Source organism: Geospiza fortis, unplaced genomic scaffold (genome assembly GCF_000277835.1).
Source record: "Geospiza fortis unplaced genomic scaffold, GeoFor_1.0 scaffold173, whole genome shotgun sequence".
Taxonomy (NCBI): Eukaryota; Metazoa; Chordata; class Aves; order Passeriformes; family Thraupidae; genus Geospiza; species Geospiza fortis.
Genome location: NW_005054334.1, coordinates 3,227,696 through 3,248,231, shown reverse-complemented (window position 1 = coordinate 3,248,231; position 20,536 = coordinate 3,227,696). Strand labels below are relative to the sequence as shown.

Below are 20,536 nucleotides of genomic sequence, written 5' to 3'. Positions count from 1 at the left end.
TGGCTGTCCCCATCCTGGCCACTGCCGCCGTCTCAGCTCCTCCTAGCCCGGGCTTCCTCTCCCGTCTTTGGGTCTGGAGCAAGCTGGACGCTCTTAAAAAGCTTTTTATGTGCGTGCGTGTGTGTGTGCGAGCGTGTGTTAATCACATGATTGTCATTCACCTGTGTCCTGAACAAAGACTGTGCACTGTTTAAGGCCCAAACAAGAAAGCCAGAAAGGGAAGGAGGGGGGGCTGTTGGGAAAACTGAAGGGGCTGTTGAGAGAGCAGACGCGCGCAGGAGAAAATCCTTATCAAACTCCCAATTCATGGGTCTCCCTTTCCCTCAGCACACTGTGGGTATTGTTTGGCTGGGGGGTGTGTATGTGTATTTTTTTGAATGTCTGTATCGTCCCCTCCTTGCTCCCCAGCTGTGACGCTGTTTTACTGTATGGAAAGATTTCACAGGGAACCCCTCCCATTTTCCCAGGCAGTCCTGGGACAATACCAGTGCTGTGCCCCTGAGTTGGGCAGGGGACAAAAGCTGGCTCTCGTGCTGGGGATCCTGCTGCTCCTCTGCTGTGGACATGCTCTCCCTGTGACTCCTCCCTTGCCACAGGTGCAGGGGATAGGTGTCACCTAGCAAAACCCCTCCCCCGAAACCTCCGTGGTCCCATCTTGGTGGAGGAGGTGTCCCACCAATATGGTCCCCTTGCTGAAACCACACCAAGCAGGTGCCATCCAATGATGCTCCTTGTGCACCGAGCAGCCAGCCTTGAGCAGGGTGTCTTCCCTATCATCCTTGGGAGTGGCATGGACACAGGACACGTGGACAGAAGAGGCTTGGACAAGGATATACAAACACTCAGTGCTCTGAGAGGGTGCTGAAAAAAGGGGTAAACAGACTGCAAAATAAAAGATAATTCAAAAAGTGGAAGTAGGACCAAAGGAGACAAAATACAAGAATTGGAGAAAAGCAGAATAGAGGGAAAAAGCCCCTTCCTCAACATTTAAATACAAGGAGACACTGAGATAGCAGAGACTGTGTGGCTGGTACACACTCCTTTGAGGACATCCCTCTCTGCAGCTGAGCCACCCATGGCTCTGCAATGAGGCACAAATTGGACTTGGCTCCTGGCTGGCTGGTGGCAGCAGGCTCTGACAGGGATGGTGAGCAGTGGGAAAAACACTGGTCCAGTGCCCTCGAGGTTACTGAAATCCCTTCTGGGTCTGATTCCTTTCTTGCCCAGCTGGGAGCTGTTCTCTCTGCAGTTTACCTGTTGCACTCGAGGTATGAGCTGAGCAGACTGTAAACTTCACTCAGTGCCTTGTGGGGCTCTTGTTTTTGTCTCCTGACTGGGGATCCTCTCCAGCAAAGCACTAGAAGACCTCTGGCCTCTCATTCCCTACCACCTGAAGCTCTGAATCCTGTATCCTCACTCCAGAGGAAAACAAGAAATCTCAGCCACACCCCCTTTTTCCCATGGAATCCACAGGAACTAGCAAATAAACACCATTTTCTGGCTATTTTCTGTGTCATTCTCCCTCCCTGCTCCAGGTTGGAGGCTGGCCGCAGCCAGGGAAACAAGCAGGGCAATGTTTCTCAGCAGAAGTTGCCTTCTTGAGGGGCAGGAGACCAAACTTCCAGTTCCAGTTCTCCCACAGTCCTATGCAGGGCCCCTGTAGATTGAGGATGACCCTTACCGGCTGGGGAAGGTGCCATGAGCTCTGCAGATTCACTGACTCTGGATCCAGTGGGCCACACACAACTGTGTAGGAACTGACCTTGCTTCACTTGCTTTTGCTGGTCATCTGCATGCCAGACAGAGGGTGAGCTGCCAAATTGCCCATCTGTGCTGTGAGTCCTCTTCTTGTGCCAGCCACAACTGGGGAGTCTGTTGGTGAGAGAACTCATCCCAAATGGCAAGGCTCGAGGTTGACCAGCTGCTGCTTCGGCCAAGAAAGCAGGGCCGCGATGCTGCTTTGTGAGACTCTCCACTGGGTTTTCTTGTCGTCAAAAAGACACTTACATTCTTCTTTTCTAAAGGGAAAAAGGCATCATGTGAAGAAAAGTATTTGAATCCATCTTCTTTTCCAGAGTAGGTAATACTGAAGAGAAGAAAGGTAGGAGATGATCCCTTCAAAGTTATTTTTTTTCTGTGGGGCGCAAGCAGCCTGTTTAAGCAGAGCTGCCTGCTTGATCCTAATGGCATGTAGCCATTTTCCCCTCCCAGCTCTGATCAGTAAAGGCTTCTCACTGGGATTTAGTGAGGTTTTCCCTGCCGCCACCCTATGGTTTCATCTTTATTTACTCTAGACAACACCAGGCATGCAGGGAAACAGCCCTAAGCTGTCAGCCAGTTTGCAGGGGTTTCCTGTGGCACCTCATAATCCATGTGGTGCCAGCCAGTGGTTTTCTGGGTCTTTCTAACACAAAGCTTCTGGAGAGTGAATATCTGTTATAGGAGTTGAAAATGTTCTTGAAATCCCTCCAAGCTGTTTGCCTGGGTCATAGGCATTAATCTCTTTGTATTTTCTGACTTAGCACTGAAATGTCTTTAGGTTGAGTCTGCAGCAGGGAGCTGGGGCAGGAGCTCGGTTTATCTCATTGCTACCATAGGAGATCATCAGAATTTTTGTGGGTGACTTCTCATGGTTATGGAGTTGGTGTTGGTCTATGTGAGCCCTGGTAACAAAGGAAATTGAAGAAGCCAACTACCAGAGGCATGTGGGAAGGAAAGTGAGCTGGAAAAAAGATGTGAGGGAGAACATTCTAAACCATTGAGAGCTGAGATCTATTACGTGTCCCAGTGCACAAGCAGCAAGAAGAGGGTGAGTGTGAGAGTCCTTCTCATTAGGAAACCCCACTTTCCTTGTGAGACCACGTTTGCCTATAGGAGCAGCTCAGCGTGCTAGAGGAAGCAGAGCCTGCTTATCATGGCAAGATCCCACAGGGCCCATCCCTAGAGTGCAAAAATCTTAAGAAAGCTCAAACTGGTATCCACCGTCCAGCAGCATGGCATTTTCCCTGGACCTGATGTCCTCCACCCTCAGAACACCTCTGATGCCCTGCATCTCCTTCCCTACCTTGCAGATACAGGTCTGGATGATGCCCTTTTCACAGTGCCTTGACCCCGGGTCCCAGGTCAACTTGTTTCAGCATAGAGGAATCCTCATGCAACTCTGTGATGAGGACTAGGGACTCATTTAGCACGTGGGGAGTGCTAGATCCTTTAGGAGTAACCATGATACTAGGAAGAAGGAGGGGGACCCCCATCCTGAGGAAGCACACCCTTCTCCCCAAACCACCCACACCCCTTCCAGCATCCCACCACCCCAACCTGCCAGGGTTGAATCCTCCAGCACCATCTCTGGGGTGGCCATGCCACTGAGAGCAGCAATGCCAGCAATTCCCATGAAGAAGCTGGCACCATGGAAAACAGGGAACGTACTGGTGGCTGAGGTGGGGTGGGGGGCTGCCTGTGTCCCCTCCCCGCCGTCCCTGGCCGACCGTACTGTGGCTCTGAGGAGTGCTTGGCTCCACCTTCCGCCCTTCCCTCCCCCGGTGCTAAGCAGCAAAGCCAGCTAGAGACATCCAGCCGGGGTATTAGTAAAAACCAAGCCTCCCTCCAGGAATGGCACTCGCTTGAGAGCCTCCCCGTGCTGCGCGCCCCGACACCGCTGGGGCTGGAGAGAGAGCAGGGGGGCTATTGGGATCACAGCCCTGCAGGATTTGCCCGGCACACCAGCCAGCAATGTAAGTTTTCCTACCTGAGCTCGCTTGCACACGCGCACGCTTTCATTTGTGCTTTTTTCCCCTCTACTTTCTCTTACTTTCTTCATTTTTCCAAACAAGAGTCTGTGTTGCCCTCTGAAACTAGAGGGACAGCAGCTCTTGCTATGCGCTGGCTTTTTTTTTTCCAGTTAAGCCAGAGGCATGCTTTTCCATCACCTTTTTTTTTAAATTTCTTCCTTCTTCTACTTTTATTTGTTTGTTTTTTTTTAATTTCTAGATGGGGAGGAATAGAGAGGCCTTTATTTTTAGAGTGTTTTTTTTCTCTTAGGGGGGAACTGCTGCACAGCAGCAGGGACTTTCAGAGGTGACTGCAGACAGAAGGAGAAAGGCAGAGTGTGTGGGACAGGCAACTCAAAGCTATGACTTGTCTCAAAGTTAAACTTGGTTGTGTTTTTGTCTGGATAGATACAGATACAGATACAGATACAGATACAGATACAGATACAGATACAGATACAGATACAGATACAGATACATCACTGTGAGTGTGCATATGCATACACACATGTACTGGAGGGTGTGTGTGGACAAAGCGTATATGTATTTTAAGCCTTTGGTTTATCAGCTGTGAGAGGAGAGTGAGGGAGGAGATGCCCCTGCAGAAGCACTTTCTCACAGCTGGGATCAGGGTCTCTGGATGTGGATCCCAGGCCTGGGCTGGTTCTCTGCATGGTGGTGCCACCCGCTCAGGTTCCCTTGCACCTAGGGTATCAGTCCCTTCTGGCTTATAGACAGATTGTTGGTGCTTCCCCTCCCATGCCTCCCTCCAGACATTTCGCTGCATGTCTTTGAAATAAAGGGGCACTTCTCCCCCCAAGTTCGGTGGCTCTCCTCCACATTCCACTCCTCTGTGGGGTGCTGTGCCCAGGCAGAATGGTGCATGTCTCTCCCCTTTCAGGTCCCCAACTTTCATTATCCCTCTCGCTGCAGGCCCTTCCCCACATGTCAGCTCCGCACGATTGCAGAGATAGGGAGCAATATCCCAATTAATCAGGGGCCCCGACCCATCCCCACCCCCACTGATCACGGGTTCTGTGGTGTACACGGCAATTGCGTTGCTTGCTCTTTAATTAAGCAGCCCCTGTCTCATGGTCAGTTCTTCAGAAACCTTGGAGTTCCTTTCAGATTTGGTGGTTGCTTCTCATTTTCTCTCTTTTCCTCTTTTTTCCTTTCTTTCCTTTGTTTTTGTCTTCCTCTCTTCCCTCCCCAGTGAGAAGAAGGACAGCAAGAAGGAAGAGGGAAAGCTTTAGAGACACGATGGCTGACGACCAAGACCTTTCAGAGGTGGAGATGAGCCCAGTGGGCTCTGAAGACCACCACTGCCTCTCCCCAGGACCCTCCATGGCATCAGACAACTCCCCGCACCTCACTGGCTCTGGGAATGGGGAGATGGGGAAGGTGAAGAAGGAGCAGCAAGACTCAGAGGCGGACGATGACAAGTTCCCGGTGTGCATCCGCGAGGCAGTCAGCCAGGTGCTGAGCGGCTACGACTGGACCCTGGTTCCCATGCCCGTCCGGGTCAATGGAAGTAACAAGAGCAAACCCCACGTCAAGAGGCCCATGAATGCCTTCATGGTGTGGGCACAGGCTGCCCGGAGGAAACTGGCTGACCAGTACCCGCACCTGCACAACGCCGAGCTCAGTAAGACCTTGGGGAAGCTCTGGAGGTAAGGGAGAGCGGTGAATGTGGGGTGGGAGGACTGAGGTCTGCAGGTGTCCTCTAGAGGACTGTGTGGTCATGTGGAGGATGGAATTGGTGTCCCTTGAGGGGATTTCTGTATGGTGAGCCCCCTCACAGGAGGCGCAGTTGTTGGCTGGAGCAAGAGCGGTGGTTGGATGTAGTGAAGGTTTCCTCAGCAGAGCTCACCTCCGTCCTGAGCAGCAGCCCTTTCCATTTGTTTCCTACTAAGTTTCCCTATTGTTCCTGATGAGGACACTCATTCTGGTCCTCCCTGCCTGACTGCCTGGGGAGATCTTGTTTTCTTGGCTCACCCTCCCTGTAGGGCTCAGTTGTGCGGTAGCAGTAAACTGGCTGAGCTCAAGACTTAAGAGCTAAGTCACAGGTAGCTGCCTCAAGCCTGTCTGAACTCAGATCCCAGCACCAACAGGGTTTCTTTACCAGGCTGTGCCACAAAGCAGAGGGATTTACAGCTGAGGAGGAAGGTCAGGGGAAAGGAGACAGGCAGTCAGAGCCTGACACCCATCCACTTTTGGCAGGCCATGCACGTGCAGTGAAATGGACAAGGAGAGACAACAGGTAGAAATAGGGGCTGAGGCTTAGCAGAGAGGAAGAGACCTGCAAGAGTTCCAGCCTTAGCAGGCTCTCTTGGAATATGCTGGCTCAAACAAACTCCATCTTCTTTTCACACAAAGAGATGCCCTCCCTTCTCACTAGCACATGTACACTTGTCCTTTGGCACCGCCAGTTTGCGCAGCTATTTTCACTTTGCGCAGATCCTGGGTCCTTTGAGTAGCCTCCCCTCCTTCCTCCAGCAGATCCATAGGCTGCTGTCATGGAGTGCAGCCAGCCCAGGAGTGTGCAGAGAGCTGTTGTGCCAAAGCCAAATGTGTCAGGCTGGCTGTGCCGCATCCTTCCCGTCGGACGCTCTCTGCTGATAACCCCACCAACCTGTTACTTTCTGCCACAAGTCCCCAGCACAGTCCCCTGCCTCACGCCAATCAAGGCAAACCAAGGCTCATGCAAACAGCCCTCTCATTCTCACACCCTGACATCATTTCATAGAAAAGCCCTCCCTTTTGGGTGAGCCAAGACACATTTTTTGAAGCAGAAGCTTCAAAACACACTCTTTATAGCAGCTATTCATTCCTAGCTTCAAACAGCCTAGCTCTCAAGGAACCAACCCCATGGGCATTAGATTCTCTCCCTGCTATGTCAGCCTGTTTACCATGACTCCTGAGTGTCTAACGTAACTCCAGCAAAGGGATTTCCTTGGGAAGTCAAAGGCAGAGCATTGATTGTGAATGCCTCATCTGATCTTTCCTGCTTGGATCTCTGCCTTCCCTTTACCACAGCACTTGCTTTCACCTGGGACTCTGCTGCCAGCCTCTGGATTGTGAAGCTGTGTTGAAAAGGGGGTGTGTGGGGGGGACCTACCCTTTTTGTCCCCGAAATGTTGATTTCAAGACATCATTCCTTTACTGCAAAATTTTACCAGATTTTAGAGCAATGGTGTCTCCTTCCAGGCACTGTATTTTCCTTGAAAATATAGCAGAGCAGTGAAACCTCCACAGGAATTGCATTCAGAGCACAGGGAGATGGAGCCTCCAGCCCACGGCCACAGTCACGCACTCAAATGCCTCCCTGCTCCCAGGACATGGCTCCCACTGCTGGCCACATGGGACTCCGAGCAGCAGGACGCTGCTGCCAGACAATGGTCAAGGTCCCTGTGTGTTTCTTAGGGCACAATACAGCCAGGAAGCATTGCTCAGATGAGAAGCTTGCAGGGTCAGGCATGGGGTAGTTGTAAGCTGCTGAGTTTTCCACCTGGGTGCTTCTCTTGAATGTCTCCTCTCCTCATGAATGCTGAGGATCTCCGAGCTGTGCCAGCCCCTATGGAGATCACACAACGCAACAAGCTGGGTTATGGGTGCAGTCAGTATCTGGTCATATGTGTGTGTATTTCTGTGAGGCTGGGGGGAAATATCAACCACAAAACTCCAGGGGAGGTGGCCCAAAGATTACCAGGATAGTAACCCAGAGCCTTGCCTTCCAGCCACGGTATGGCTGGGCTCAGGTCCCGCTGCTCAGGTTCCCACTGCCTTATCTACACTGTCCCCCAGGTATAGCTCCTACCATACATGGGTACAGCTGCAAGCAGACAGGATTTTTTCTGGATGACTTAGCCTCAAACTTTCGATGAATGTCCTTGCAAAGGTGGTCACTGGAACCCTCGCTACTGCCATAGTTTGTCGCTTGGGAAAATGTTAGCTGTTCTGAGCTTATACAGATAAAGGGTGGGTTAGAGGCAAAGGCTGGTGACCACAGGGACTCCTTGCAGACCACCATTAAACCAAGCACATCCCCAGCAATTGGCATTGGGTAGGGATGGAAGAGGATGGAAATCTTGAGAGGCACCTGCAAAATAGGATGCAACAGCCCAGAATTTGCATTGCCATGTCTTCCACAGGCACCAGCCCTCACTGGAAGGGGCTGTAGGATATGCCCAGAGGGCCATGTTACCTGCCTGACCCCAAACACAATGCCAGGGGGCTTATGGCCCCATCGACCTCCCCCAGTCTGTAGCCATTGGGGTGTGTGATGGGTGCAGACAACAAATGGGACATACTAAAAAAGAAGGGAGAATTTTTGTGCTTGATGGTAACGAAATCTGTCCTTGAATGCTTTCCTTTCCCAGGGCAGGACAGGGAACAGCTCTCAAATGGAGGCTGGCTGCTGAAAATGTCAGCATGACTCCCAGCCAAAATGCCAGCACCACCTCCAGGGCTGAAAACAAGGGAGGCACGGGAAGAAGGGGTGGAAGGCTTGGTAGGGAGGAGCAAGGGGCCCCGATGGAGGGATCTTTGCATGAGGGTGGCAACACCCAGGGAATTGGTTCATGCCCACAAAATCTAGGGCCATGGACATGTAGGAGGGCTGCTTTCTGCTCCCAACCAGCTCTTGCCTTGCATCAGCCCCAGTGCCCAAGCCCATCACCGCACTGACCCATTGGCAGCTGAGCTCCAGCCAGGGTCAGGCCTCAGGCTGCTGAGCCAGGCGCCTGGCACACGGAGCAGTGCCATGCCAGGTGGCAGAAGGAGAGGCTCTGAGAGGCGAGCAGGAAGGTTTTAGCCCTCCTTTCTCCTCCCAGAGCATGGCGCTGGATGCTTGCCCCTCTCCCCTCGGCTCGGGGGTGAGCATTTGGTGTCGGGCTTCGATAAGCCCCATGAAGGGCTTTGCTCTGTGATCCGTAACTTCTCTGCCCGTGCGAGATTCCTTTGCATTATGGCCTGGAGAGCGTGGGGGGCAGGAGGGGGAGGGCAGGAAGCAAGTGAAATCCAAATCCCCCCAAATCTCCTGGCCTTTGCCTGCTCGCACCAGTTTCACTTTGCTAAAGCTGATTTGAATTCTGATCCCAGTGGGAGGGAGGAGGGAGCAGGCAGCCTTGGAGAGAAGGCAAAGATGTGGGGAGTAGACTTGCCTCTGTCCTGTTGGTGGCACTACCCACAGGCTGCTGTCAAGAGGAGAGGAGATGAGGCACTTCAGCATAGATCAGAGGGCAGGGATCTGACACCTTGTAGGCTCCATGATCCACAAGACAGATCTCAGAGGCTGAGCTTTGCACATTTTCCCCTATTCTCCATATCCCACGTTCCATAAAGATGAAGAATTTGCCAAGGCAAAGTTGGTCCCAGTCCACAAGGCCTATGAGGGCTGACCCTTAGAGGGCTGTCTGGAGTAGCACAGGCTGAGGGATTAGAACCCTCTGGGACTTGTGAGCGTGGTATACAGTGGCAGGAGGGAGACAGGAAAGCTGGTGCTGGATTCATGGTGGCTCAGTTGCTTTAATCTCCAGGATTAAGGCAGTGGAGGAATGTGGTGCACGGCCACAACCTGCTCAGGCTGACTGGAGTGAACCCAGGTCAGCATCATGTCACACACCTTGTCTACCAGCCAAGGCGATGCACAGGGAGCAGGGGGGGAAAGGGTGTTTAGGGACCAACCTGTTACTTGCTGGTAACCAATCTGATTGCCCACCAGATTTACCTGTATATTCCTTCAGCCATACCTCCACTTCATCTTCAGTTTTTCAGGTCAGTTCAGGCCTTTATATCTTCCCCAGAGCCTACAGCTAAACAGAATTGGTCATATTTTAGTGCTAAGGGCTTTGGGGGTGCCAAGGTGCTAGCACAGTCCCATCCCCATGTAGTTCTTTTGCTGGGGAGAAAAAGGTGAGGACATAACATAAATGGATTTTTTTTTTGGCTGTTTGTGAGCCCTGCCATTCATAATGGCTGTTTTGAGTTCCCAGTCATGAGAAGACTGGTCCCTTCCGACAGCACTGGGTTTTGGCTGAAGGCAGGATGACCTTGAGTCACAAGAATACAAGGAGGAAAATCATATGAAATTGAAGTGCTTCCAGCTGAAATGCTGCAAAAGGCTTGAGCAATGAGTTTGATCTTATCTTCAAGCGCTCTGAGGCATCCTGCCTGTGCATTTCACCATTTCCTCAGAGAGCCTTAACTGGAGCAGCCCATGATCTGGCAGGAATACAGACAAGGAGCTTACATTTCTGCAGTCCTTTCATCCAGAGACCAAGGCTCATCTACTTCTACAAAGCCAGCAAAATAGCAGCTAAATTTTTTACAATTGCTTGGCCAAGTTCAAGGAAGGCTGGTCCTTTGTGCTTCAGCCTTTTGCATTATCCATGTCTGAGGTGAGCAGGAGCTCCAGGAATAGTAGAATATAGTTCCTAGCCCTTCCAAATTTTCTTTCTGCTAGGGTATCTAGCCCTTTCCAAACTTCCAAATTCCCTTTTAGAATATTGCAAAATGACTAAAGGTTGCTTTACTTGGTTCCTGTGGAGCCAATATCAATTGCTCCTATTGGTGTTCCATACAGCCTCAAACTAGGATCAAAGCCTATAGAAGGGGGGAGGTTAACCTGGAACAAATACAGTCTGGGGAAGAGCAAGAGACATGGGGCAGGCAGCACTACAGGTAGTACACTACTTTTGTCCAAAGGACAATTGCAACTGCCCTTAATTTGCCCGAAGTTTTTAAAAGTAGCTTGTCCACCCTTATTTAACACAGCTACAAAAGGTTGCACTTCACCCTTTGGCAATGGAAGAGAAGGTAAATTGAACTTACTGAGGTGAGAAGCATCCCACAAGTGGGGGACCCAGCACTGGCACCAACCATTGGCAGGGCTTAATGACTAAGGAGAAGAAGGAAAGCATTGCTGTCTCTATGGAAACACTCCAAGTTCTTCCTATTGTTTTGGGACGTACCCTCCATGGGGCAACATCCTGGCATTTGGATTTACACACTCTGTCTCACAATACTGAGCATAGGTGTTTTTTTCTGATGGACCTGCCCCACTCCTTTCCCTCTTCTTTCCCACCTTGGTCTCTGCAGGTTATTGAACGAAAGCGACAAGCGTCCCTTTATCGAAGAGGCGGAGCGGCTGAGGATGCAGCACAAGAAGGACCATCCTGATTACAAGTACCAGCCCCGCCGGCGGAAAAACGGCAAGGCCACACAGGGCGAGGGTGAAGGCCAGGTAGAAGGGGAGGGTGCTGGGGCTGCTGCCATCCAGGCCCACTACAAGAATGCCCACCTGGATCACAGGCATCCCGGCGAAGGGTCGCCCATGTCTGATGGCCATCCAGAACACTCCTCAGGTGAGTCTTGGGTCTCAGTGAATCTCTTGACAGACTACAGCCAAGCCAGAGGCTCAGAAAAGACAAGTCATCGTGGTGAAAGCCTTAGTGATGGGGCTCACACCTTACTCATGACCCAGAAGACTGCTGGTATCAGCAGTACACGGACATGCCTGAGTTTCAGAGGCACTTGCATTCCTCTAGTCAGGCAATGTATCATTACATCCTCCCTTTTTTCCACAAGATGATATAAAGAGATTTGGTTTTGTCTATTTCTTTCTACCTCCACCAAAGCCTCCAGCTAGACAGCTGCTGGCATACTGGGAAGAACAGAGATGGGTTGTGTATAGATCAAGTCATAAAGCTGTAACTTACCTCCTCTCTCTTTTTCCTTTTCAAAATATCCTTCACATTGCAGGTCAGAGCCATGGGCCCCCCACACCTCCTACCACCCCTAAGACAGAGATGCAGGCAGGCAAAGCCGATTCCAAACGAGAAGGGCGTTCCCTGGGGGAAGGGGGAAAGCCACACATTGACTTTGGAAATGTGGACATTGGGGAGATCAGCCATGAGGTGATGTCCAACATGGAGACCTTTGATGTCAATGAATTCGATCAGTACCTGCCGCCCAACGGACACGCCGGCCACCCAGGCCATGTCGGGGGCTATGCGGCTGCGGCTGGCTACGGCCTCGGGAGCGCCCTGGCTGCGGCCAGCGGACACTCTGCCTGGATCTCGAAGCAGCACGGAGTCTCCTTGTCCACTGCCACCTCATCGGTGGTGGACTCAAAGGCCCAGGTGAAAACGGAGGGGTCCACCCCCGGAGGCCATTACACTGACCAGCCCTCCACTTCCCAGATTGCTTACACATCCCTGAGTCTGCCCCACTACGGCTCGGCCTTCCCCTCCATCTCCAGGCCACAGTTTGACTACCCGGACCACCAGCCCTCGGGACCCTATTACAGCCATTCCACCCAAGCCTCTGGCCTCTACTCTGCCTTCTCCTATATGGGACCTTCCCAACGTCCCCTTTACACTGCCATCTCTGACCCTGCACCCTCCGTGCCACAGTCCCATAGCCCCACACATTGGGAACAGCCCGTGTACACAACTCTCTCCAGACCATAGGGAATGGGGAACAGTGACCGAAGCAGCGACGGAAAGGCTCCGAAGAATCAGCACAGGCAGAAGAGCCTCCGAACTCCAAGGTCACTCAGTGCCATCCAGCCACCAGAACCCACCAAGCATACTGAAGTGCCTTTCTTGATCCCAGCTCTTGCTGGCACACCTATCTAGAGGAAGGTTTATCGTCCTTTCGCCCTTTACCAATTTCACACAGGCCACGTGAATGGCTTGCGATGCCTTATTGGCCTTCTAGATGAGGAGGATTCTAGACATGGAGTGACTGGTCTGTGGTGGGTTTTGTTGTGCGCACCCTGGACTGTACGATGAGAGAGACTGTCCTTTCCTTCTCCTCCCACACTGCTCCAGGAAGCTTGCAAGTGTTTCCAACAGGCCACAATGGCCAACATTTTGTCACCTGCTGCGGGTGTTGGGTGGCTGCTCAGCCTTGGCGGACACGTCCCAGGAGGAGCAGTACGGAGGATGGCATGGCCGGCTTCCTTGCAATCAGCATCGTGCAGCAGTCCTGCCTAAGATTCACACATGTATGAATCTTGAACCCCTTGGAAGACCAACCTACGCTTGCTTCCCTGCTGATTTCCACAGCTGCACCCTAGCTTTTCTCCCCACCTCTCCCCACCATCCTGTCTCTGTTTAATCCCACACTCTTCCCAGCATGGAGGTTTGAAGGCTTGCCTGAACAGTACCTGGGATTTGGGAACAGCATGGCCAGCCTTAGCATTACTCGTATCACAGCCTGTGTGCACACACATGTTCATGTATGAAGGTGGAGGAGAGGTGGGGAAGGACCAATGAATCATTACGGTGCTATGGGTGAATCCTCCTTTTTTTAAATTACTCTGTATCATTCATTTATGTCCGGCATTTCTGGCCTCACAGTCTCTTCTAATCTCTTCAGAACCCCAAACGACCTCTGAGCAAACCTGGCCCTTGCTCTCCCATGTCTGACAGTGCCTGCATGAAATGAAGAGGCACCAAGAAAGCTACTATGCACTTGCCAACACCCCGAGTTGATTCCAGTACTCTCTGAGCTCCCACTCCAAACCCAGGCTGAACTCATTCGTCCATCATGTCTCCCAGTCAGCCAACACCTCCCTCCCATCTATGCTGAGAATGGAAAGATACTCCTGTGCCTTTAAGCAAGGTAGATACAGACCCAATCTTGGATGACGAAAGAAGCCTATTTAGGTGCCTTTGGGTTTCAAACTGGAAGCAACCATGTCTCAGAGATCAACCTCTTTTTTCAGCCCAACATCTGAGGACAGTCTGCTTTCTTCTCCTTTTTGTCATCTCCAGTACTGGGGTGGTTTGTCATGCCAGGGAGCGAACTGGCACAAAAACTGCCGCAGGAAAAGATGATTCCTGACAGCTGATTGCAGAGACATGCTGTGGGACTTTTCAAGGCATATGCCAGTCTAGAAAGAGACTTTAACCAAATGTGGACTGTGATGGGTGCTGCTGTATCCCTCTGTTGATATGACTGTCAGATGCCCTTCCTGCCTCCCTTAGCTACAGATGACTTATCCTTGTGGTGTCTGAAAAGATCATGTAGAATGTTTGCTCCCTGTACGCATGTAACCTCTTCCAGCCCTGTCCCCTTATTTATGCAAGTAGCACCTTCCTCCCCTACCTCCCTTTCCTCAGTCTCTGTGCCATCCTAGCACCATTAACTCTGCATTAAACATATGGAATAATAAAGTTATTAAGTTTCATTTTCACATGTCTGGGTTTCTTTGACCTCTTCTCTGCAAGTCTCTGTTTTTTACCCCCAGTACATGTATGATGGGTCACACACACCACCACACAGATCCTGTGCACAGCCTTCCTCTGCCTCTCAGGAAGAGGACACAGCCTTCCTCTGCCTCTCAGGAAGACGACACAGGTACAATTCTGACTGGCTGTCCAGACTCCTTCATGGAGCTGAGGCTCATCTTCTGTTTACACCTTACCTCCAGCCACTTCTTCCATGAGAAAAGCACTAACACTGATTTCTGTTCTTCATCTGAGATAGAGCACATGCAATCAAGAGTATTATTTTGCACCTGCCTCACCCAAAAATTTCTTCGTGTGATTGCTAATGTTCTCTAGGATAGAAGTCTGGGGTTTCTCATCTTGGGTCCTCATGACCAGGTAGCAGATGACATACCTTCAAAAAAAAAACTTGCCCACATACACAAATTTGTGTATTTTGGAAGCAGCCATTAATTTCTCTGTAAAAACTCAAACTCCCACTCTCTTGCCTTCCACAAGCAAGAATCTAAACACAAACCCTCATACACACACAGTATATTCCAGAACACATGTATACACTTCCTCACTTGTTGAAGAAGATACTTTGTATATAGTCAGGTCCTGGGAGGGTATCTCAACTTGTATCACTCTGCATAAGAACATCTCTCAAGACAGAGTGGTAGGAGCCCATTTACCACAGACACTCCCAACAATTACAAGTTGATTCCAAAGGGCTTCAGTGCTGGTGCATGTGAGCAGATGCAGTGAGTTCCTGTTCGCTAAACACTTTATGGGTGAGTAGAGGAAGCAGAACATCTAGGAACTATTCAAAAACATCTAGGAATGTTCAAAGCTTTTTAAAAAGCACAGCACTATTTTTGAATGAAGTTCTGTATAGGGCCAAGAGCAACCACAGCAGGATGGCTTAATTAATCTAATAATAGTGATGCCAGCTAAAGAGTTCCATGCAAAATAGGACTGACCATTCATGGAGAGGAGGAGAAACCTATACCCCAAATCACAGGCTGTGGGAAGAGCCCAGAAGGGCACTGCTGAGCAAATCAGGAGCACAGGTAGGGAGGAAGGGAAGCCATGGTGGAATTAGAGGTATGAAAGCTGATCACATGGGTGGGAAAGAGAAGTGACACAGCATGGATGAACAGAAGAGCGGGAGAACAAAGTTCTGAATCTCACATAAATACTCCAGCTCTTCAAGAAACAAATTAGGAAAGTGAGTGGGCTCTGCCTCGACCATTTGCCAGTGGAAGACGATGCCACTCACAGAGGGGGGTTGTTGCAAGTAAGACAGTACTGAGAATACCACTGGTAACAGAGGGGTTAACCACTCCTCCCGCAGCCTAGCAGGAGCTGGCCCGGCATCCTTCCCTATCCCTTTAATCGTATCTGATACAGATGCAAGGCTGGGGAGGGGAGTCCGGCAGGGAACAAAGAAGCCATTTAAAAAAAATAAAAAAAAGGACAAGAAAACGACCCCGTGCTCCATGGCAGACGCCAAAACGATTGCACAAAGGCACCATTTCAGGGCTGAAATTTCACCGCACCAACGTGATTAAAGGATTCCATGGAGGGTGGGGGGAGAAGGCTGAAGGCCACACTGCTGCAAATTAACCTTTTCTTGGGAAGGATGGCCTGGACCAGGAAGCATTTGGGTTCTTTACAGTCAACCCCCTCCATGCACCTGCAAACATCTCCACATCCCCTTTGACCTGTCATTTCACCCAGAGACCCATTCAGCTCTTGTATTATTGCCTCCAAAACCAGCCCTTCCTGTGCACACCAGGAGAGGAAGGATAGACTGGTGCTTTTAAAGGGAGCAGTAAGAGAATGACATTCGTGGCTGTTACATGAGCCAAGTTCCCAGGCAGGTGGGTATAAACTCCGTTTGTGACATGGACGCTCATGTGCAGGCACCGACCACACATACAGCATGGAAAATGGTCACGTAATATATAAGCACAAGCTTTAACACAAACTAGTCAGAAATATTCTTTTTGGACCAGACCACAAAAAAATATAAGGCAGAAACCATAGGTGAGGTGTGCTTTCCTCCTTCTTCTCTTTAAAAATAGAAACCAAAACCTCTGAGAGCTCTTTTTAGTAAGATAATTGAGAAAGATTTGGTGTGTTCTGCCCAAGCTCAGACCTTCCACATGCAGAGAAAGAACCTTGCAGAGAAAGAACCTTGAAGTACACAGATCAAGAAACAAAAACTAGGTGAAGTGATGAAAATCTGCAGCTGGCTGGAAGCCTTTGCAGATTGTAAGGCATCCACCCAACTCCTGACTCGAGCACATTACCTCCCAGCACATCAGAGGTGAGAGTGCAGGTACCTGAAGGGGACAGATGACTGATCTTTCACCACAACACAGATTAAAGGAACTCTAGGATTTAGCTGCAGTTGTGCCACCATAAGAATCACCAGGGTATGTTTAACTGAGATGGCTTCTCCATCCCCAGGACCTCAGTTCCACTGTGTCAGAGAACAGCTGCACCAGGAGTAAGTGCAACAACAACCCACACCTGCCGAGCTGCTGGGACAGCGAGGGGCGGCCGCGCTTCCGGCTGGGGCAGTGCCACTGAAAGGGGATCCCCACTTCTGATAAGCAGCAAGGGAGCAGGGAAACAATAGGTGGCTTGATGAGAGCTGCTCTACGATACTCCTGAGAAGTCCCACAGTCAGCACTGGCCAAAGAGGAAATTGGGGGTTTCCACAGCAACCTGTTCAGGGCACAAAGGCCCAACTGTCTAGGGGGAAGCAATGGAGGTGTCTCAGCACTCCCACTTTAAGAAGGGACAGTGGTGGAAGGCTGGAGTCTTTCTGAAGCCAAAGTACCTGCCAGACCGTTTCTGTACAGCAGGAGTTTAATTGGGTATCAGTCCTGTAACCAGGGAGGAGCAGTACTAGAGGAAGGAGTTACTGCAGACTTTGGCCTAGCTAAAAGATGAGGCCTTCAACAGTGCAAGAAAGCTGAAAAAACAGCATTGCACTTGGCTCCCTAATCTTACTAATACACTACATGACACACAGAGAAAAAAATAATACCCAAACTGGTGGAGACAGCTAAGAAAGTAATCTCTCAGACATACAAGACTGAAAGAGAAAATCAGAGGGCAAAAACCCCCAAATACATTTAATTTAAAATAAGGAGATCTAGAATTTATTTACACAAACACTAACCAAAATTAGAAACATCCCTGGGAATGCAAAACCAAAACCAATGGCGGGAATCTGATCAGTCTGTGATAATTAACTCATCCACACCCCAGTCTTCATAGCTCCCATCTGGAAGGTAACGACGGATGATTATGGGGATCTTGCGTGCTCTGAAGGGAAGAGAGAGATGAACAGAAATGTCAGAATCTCCACTGTATCACTTCAGTAGGCCATGGAAGTGCGGTGCTTGGTGGTTTCAATAAACTCATCAGATTTAACTGAGAGCTGCACAGCACCAGGGATTAGATATTATGTAGCAAAGTCCCAACAACCTTCCCTCATTTGTAGATGCAAAGCACTCAGCACCCTCAGACTACGAACACCAAAGGCCTCTCAGACCTCTGATGCTCCTGCAGGAATTGAGCCTGGCGGTCTGAACCCACTAAGAGACAACACCAAGCACCTAACCCTGATATAGGGGAAAAATACAAATCAAGGGACTTGAAGAACAAACCCACTCTTTGTTTGACAGAAGATTTTTCCCCACACAACACTAAAAAGGTGGCAAAATTCTGAGAACTTCCAGAACAAACTGGTATTTACAGAGAAATTTGCACCCCGAGAGCATCAGTTACATTTTAAGAAGGATACACGCAACAATGACTATTCAGGTACCAAAACCTGTTACAGCTGGAGTGTAGCCCAGCAACTGCGCACAGCACTGCCCATTAGAGAGCAAGAAAATGCTGAATACAATTTAACTTCATGAAAGTAGATTGAAGTCAGCAAAGCATAATCAGACAGTCTGGAATCTAGCCAGGGCATCAGGTTTTAACTGTATCAGACTTGAAAAGTAACACAACTTCTTTACATTCAGGGAGGTTGTTTTTCCAGTAGTAAAGTAACTCCCTGATGCCAAGAATTACAACTGAATTTTGGCACAGAACAGGACATACCACCCTGACTTACTTTCCAGAGCTCACACACAGGTAGTGACCAGAAGCAACTCAGTCTGAGCCTGGAGATCTGACAAGAAAATGACCTAAAGGGCTTTCAGCAATGGCAGAGGGAGCTGTCACAGATAAAAAATCTGCAAAAGCAGCTTCTGTGCACTGAGAAACCGGGGAAGCAGGGGACAATTTTGTTTAAGGACAGGGACCTAATCAGTAACAAAATCCAGCTGCTTGCATGTGACCTGGACTGTTAAGGAAAACTGTGGGACAGCACAGAGCTCGGCTGTGGAAAGGTGGGCCTGCAAGTGGTCATCCAAAAGCTGCCTCTGCTGCAGTCAGAAAGGATTTATTTACTTTTCTGTAAGCAGGGGAAAGCACAAGAAGCCAAGCATACAAGGGTGCAGGAAACAAACATTCTCACCAGCCTGACTCTTATTTTAATTTTTGCCAGCATTTCATTTGAACACAGATCTGTTCAGATGGCTACTTCAAAACAATTCCATTTGGGGAATTAAATCAATTTCTGAAAGATGAGGACCTTGGGATCCCATCATAGAAATAAAGAATACTGGGAATGTGAAGTAGAAGAGGTCCAGAGCAGTCCTAATTATCAGCATTTGCAGGAGCAATTCGTTTGGGAGAGAGCAGCTGTGGAGAAACTCCAAGGTGACAAAAGGAAAAGGCAACTGTGGTGCTCACTGTTATTGAGGGAAAACAAGGCTGTCTTAGAACAAACTGCTAAATGCTGGGATGAGGAGGGGACTGCTGGCTTTAGGGAAATCAGTACAAAATCTGTCACTTACTTGAGTTCTTTCATAGCAATGAGCAAGGGGTCTGTCTCTCCTTCCAGCTCCACCATCACAGGGGCACACATCCTAGGAAAAACATCAACAGCCACTTGAGCAAACACACAGAGAGGGAAGAGCCCAACACCTGCCTACCTGTGTCACCTCTACAACAGCCAATAAAGTAGGAGGGTGGGATAACATCCTGGCAAAACTGATTTGCTGTGTTGTGCACTTCAAGAAGAAAATTCCCCCAGATGGTTACAGACCAAACTTTTACTTCAATGTTCTTCTTGTCCCATCCCTAGGGCTCTGCTAACCAGCTGGGGCTCAAGGACTGGTCACATCCACACTCTCCTGGTTGCCCTCTGCTGCATTTAAACATGTAGAAAAGAATGGTTCTACATTAATCCAATAAAAAGGGTGCAACTGCTGTAAAATGAGCAGGCCTCCTACAACTCCAACACATCTCTTACATTCTGACTTGCTCACAGCCTCCAGGCCTTGATCAGGGGAAGAGAGGGGCTGGATTTAGAGGGCATTTTACCTCTCGGAAAAAAAATTCAGCATTTTGCCAAGGATTGTGACTACACCCATCCAGTGGACAGTGGTGGCACAGAAAGCTCACGCTCTGTGTGGGTGAGGCCAGGGGAGCTGCTGCTGGCCTGGGCTCAGCACTGGAAGTAGAAGATGCAGGTGAAGCAGAACCAGAGTGTTTTGGATTAAAGGCCTGGCACGGGCCCATCTCATCACCTGCATTTTTCTTGTCTCTCACCAACTGAAAGAACATGCACAAAACACCTCTACAGGCTGTGCAAAGAACAGCTTGCCTGCCTGTGAGCTTCTAAATGATGCACAAGAGAAGCCTCATTATGAAAATGGATCCAACCAAGATGAAACTCAAACCCCTGCCACTGTCTAACAATCTCTCTCAGAAGGCAGTTTTTCAAAAAGCACAACCCTTTTTAATATTTATTATTAAAACAAGTCTAAAGAGGCAAATGGATTAAGAAAAGCCAGCCTTGACAGCACTTAAAGTAAGTTCTAAATGCTATTGTCTATTATAAATAAGGCCTTATTATTGCAAATACTTTTAAAAACTGAATTTCAGGTTGGTTTTTTCACTCCCAATTCCTTCAGCCCTGTGGTATCAATTGAAGCTGATTTGAAGCATCTCTCCCTCCAACATTACCTTTCACAAACCAGCCATGAGCTTTCAAGTGCATGCTGGCTCTCTTAGGAAAGACAGAAATCAGAACTGTCTTGTCCCATTCCCCAGTAATTATGTCTGTGATCTAGGAAAACTCATTGTGGCTACTAAAAGCTCCCTCTTTACGCACAAGTAGCACAGTTTCGGCAAGGAGAGACACACAGACTTCAGGTGCAACAAAGAGTCAGCTTCATGCTGCCCGGGGGTGACACACAAGCTCAGCAGTCATGCGAAGCATTCAGAAGACCCGGGAGTTTTTAAGGGAAGAGGAAAGCACCAATCAGTGCAAAGGGAGGCGCAGCTGCAGCAACGTTGGGGCACAGCGGGCAATACTCACGCTATCTGCAGGGCACGAGTGCCCAGGACTCTGGCTCGCTCGTACTTGGTCATGTAGGGGGTCGTGATGCGCTTCTGGTTTGCCTGCTG

General features: G+C 49.7%; 2 protein-coding genes and 1 long non-coding RNA gene across 3 annotated transcripts in view; 1 reads left to right on the top strand and 2 right to left on the bottom strand.

The window, feature by feature from the left end:
* Positions 1–3,599: 3,599 nt before the first annotated feature.
* SOX10 (SRY-box transcription factor 10) lies at positions 3,600–13,976 on the top strand. The gene is made up of 4 exons (XM_005421838.2): positions 3,600–3,734; positions 4,984–5,440; positions 10,869–11,134; positions 11,532–13,976. Exons 2-4 carry the CDS (start codon positions 5,031–5,033, stop codon positions 12,239–12,241), a joined length of 1,386 nt encoding a protein of 461 aa, XP_005421895.1. The 5' UTR covers positions 3,600–3,734; positions 4,984–5,030; the 3' UTR covers positions 12,242–13,976.
* LOC115947956 lies at positions 7,249–10,632 on the bottom strand. Its single transcript, XR_004081815.1, has 3 exons — positions 10,602–10,632; positions 9,499–9,583; positions 7,249–7,344 (listed from the first exon to the last, which is right to left on the bottom strand). It is a non-coding gene; the product is annotated as an uncharacterized LOC115947956 (long non-coding RNA).
* Positions 13,977–17,100: 3,124 nt separating the features above from the next.
* The window catches only part of POLR2F (RNA polymerase II subunit F), a 3,836-nt gene continuing 400 nt past the window's right edge, over positions 17,101–20,536 (bottom strand). Inside the window, exons 3-5 of the mRNA XM_005421837.2 lie at positions 20,448–20,533; positions 18,919–18,990; positions 17,101–17,332 (exon numbers count right to left, since the gene is read on the bottom strand). Of these exons, the coding sequence (XP_005421894.1) occupies positions 17,242–17,332; positions 18,919–18,990; positions 20,448–20,533 (249 nt within the window). The 3' untranslated portion in view covers positions 17,101–17,241. The remainder of the gene's footprint in view (positions 17,333–18,918; positions 18,991–20,447; positions 20,534–20,536) is intronic.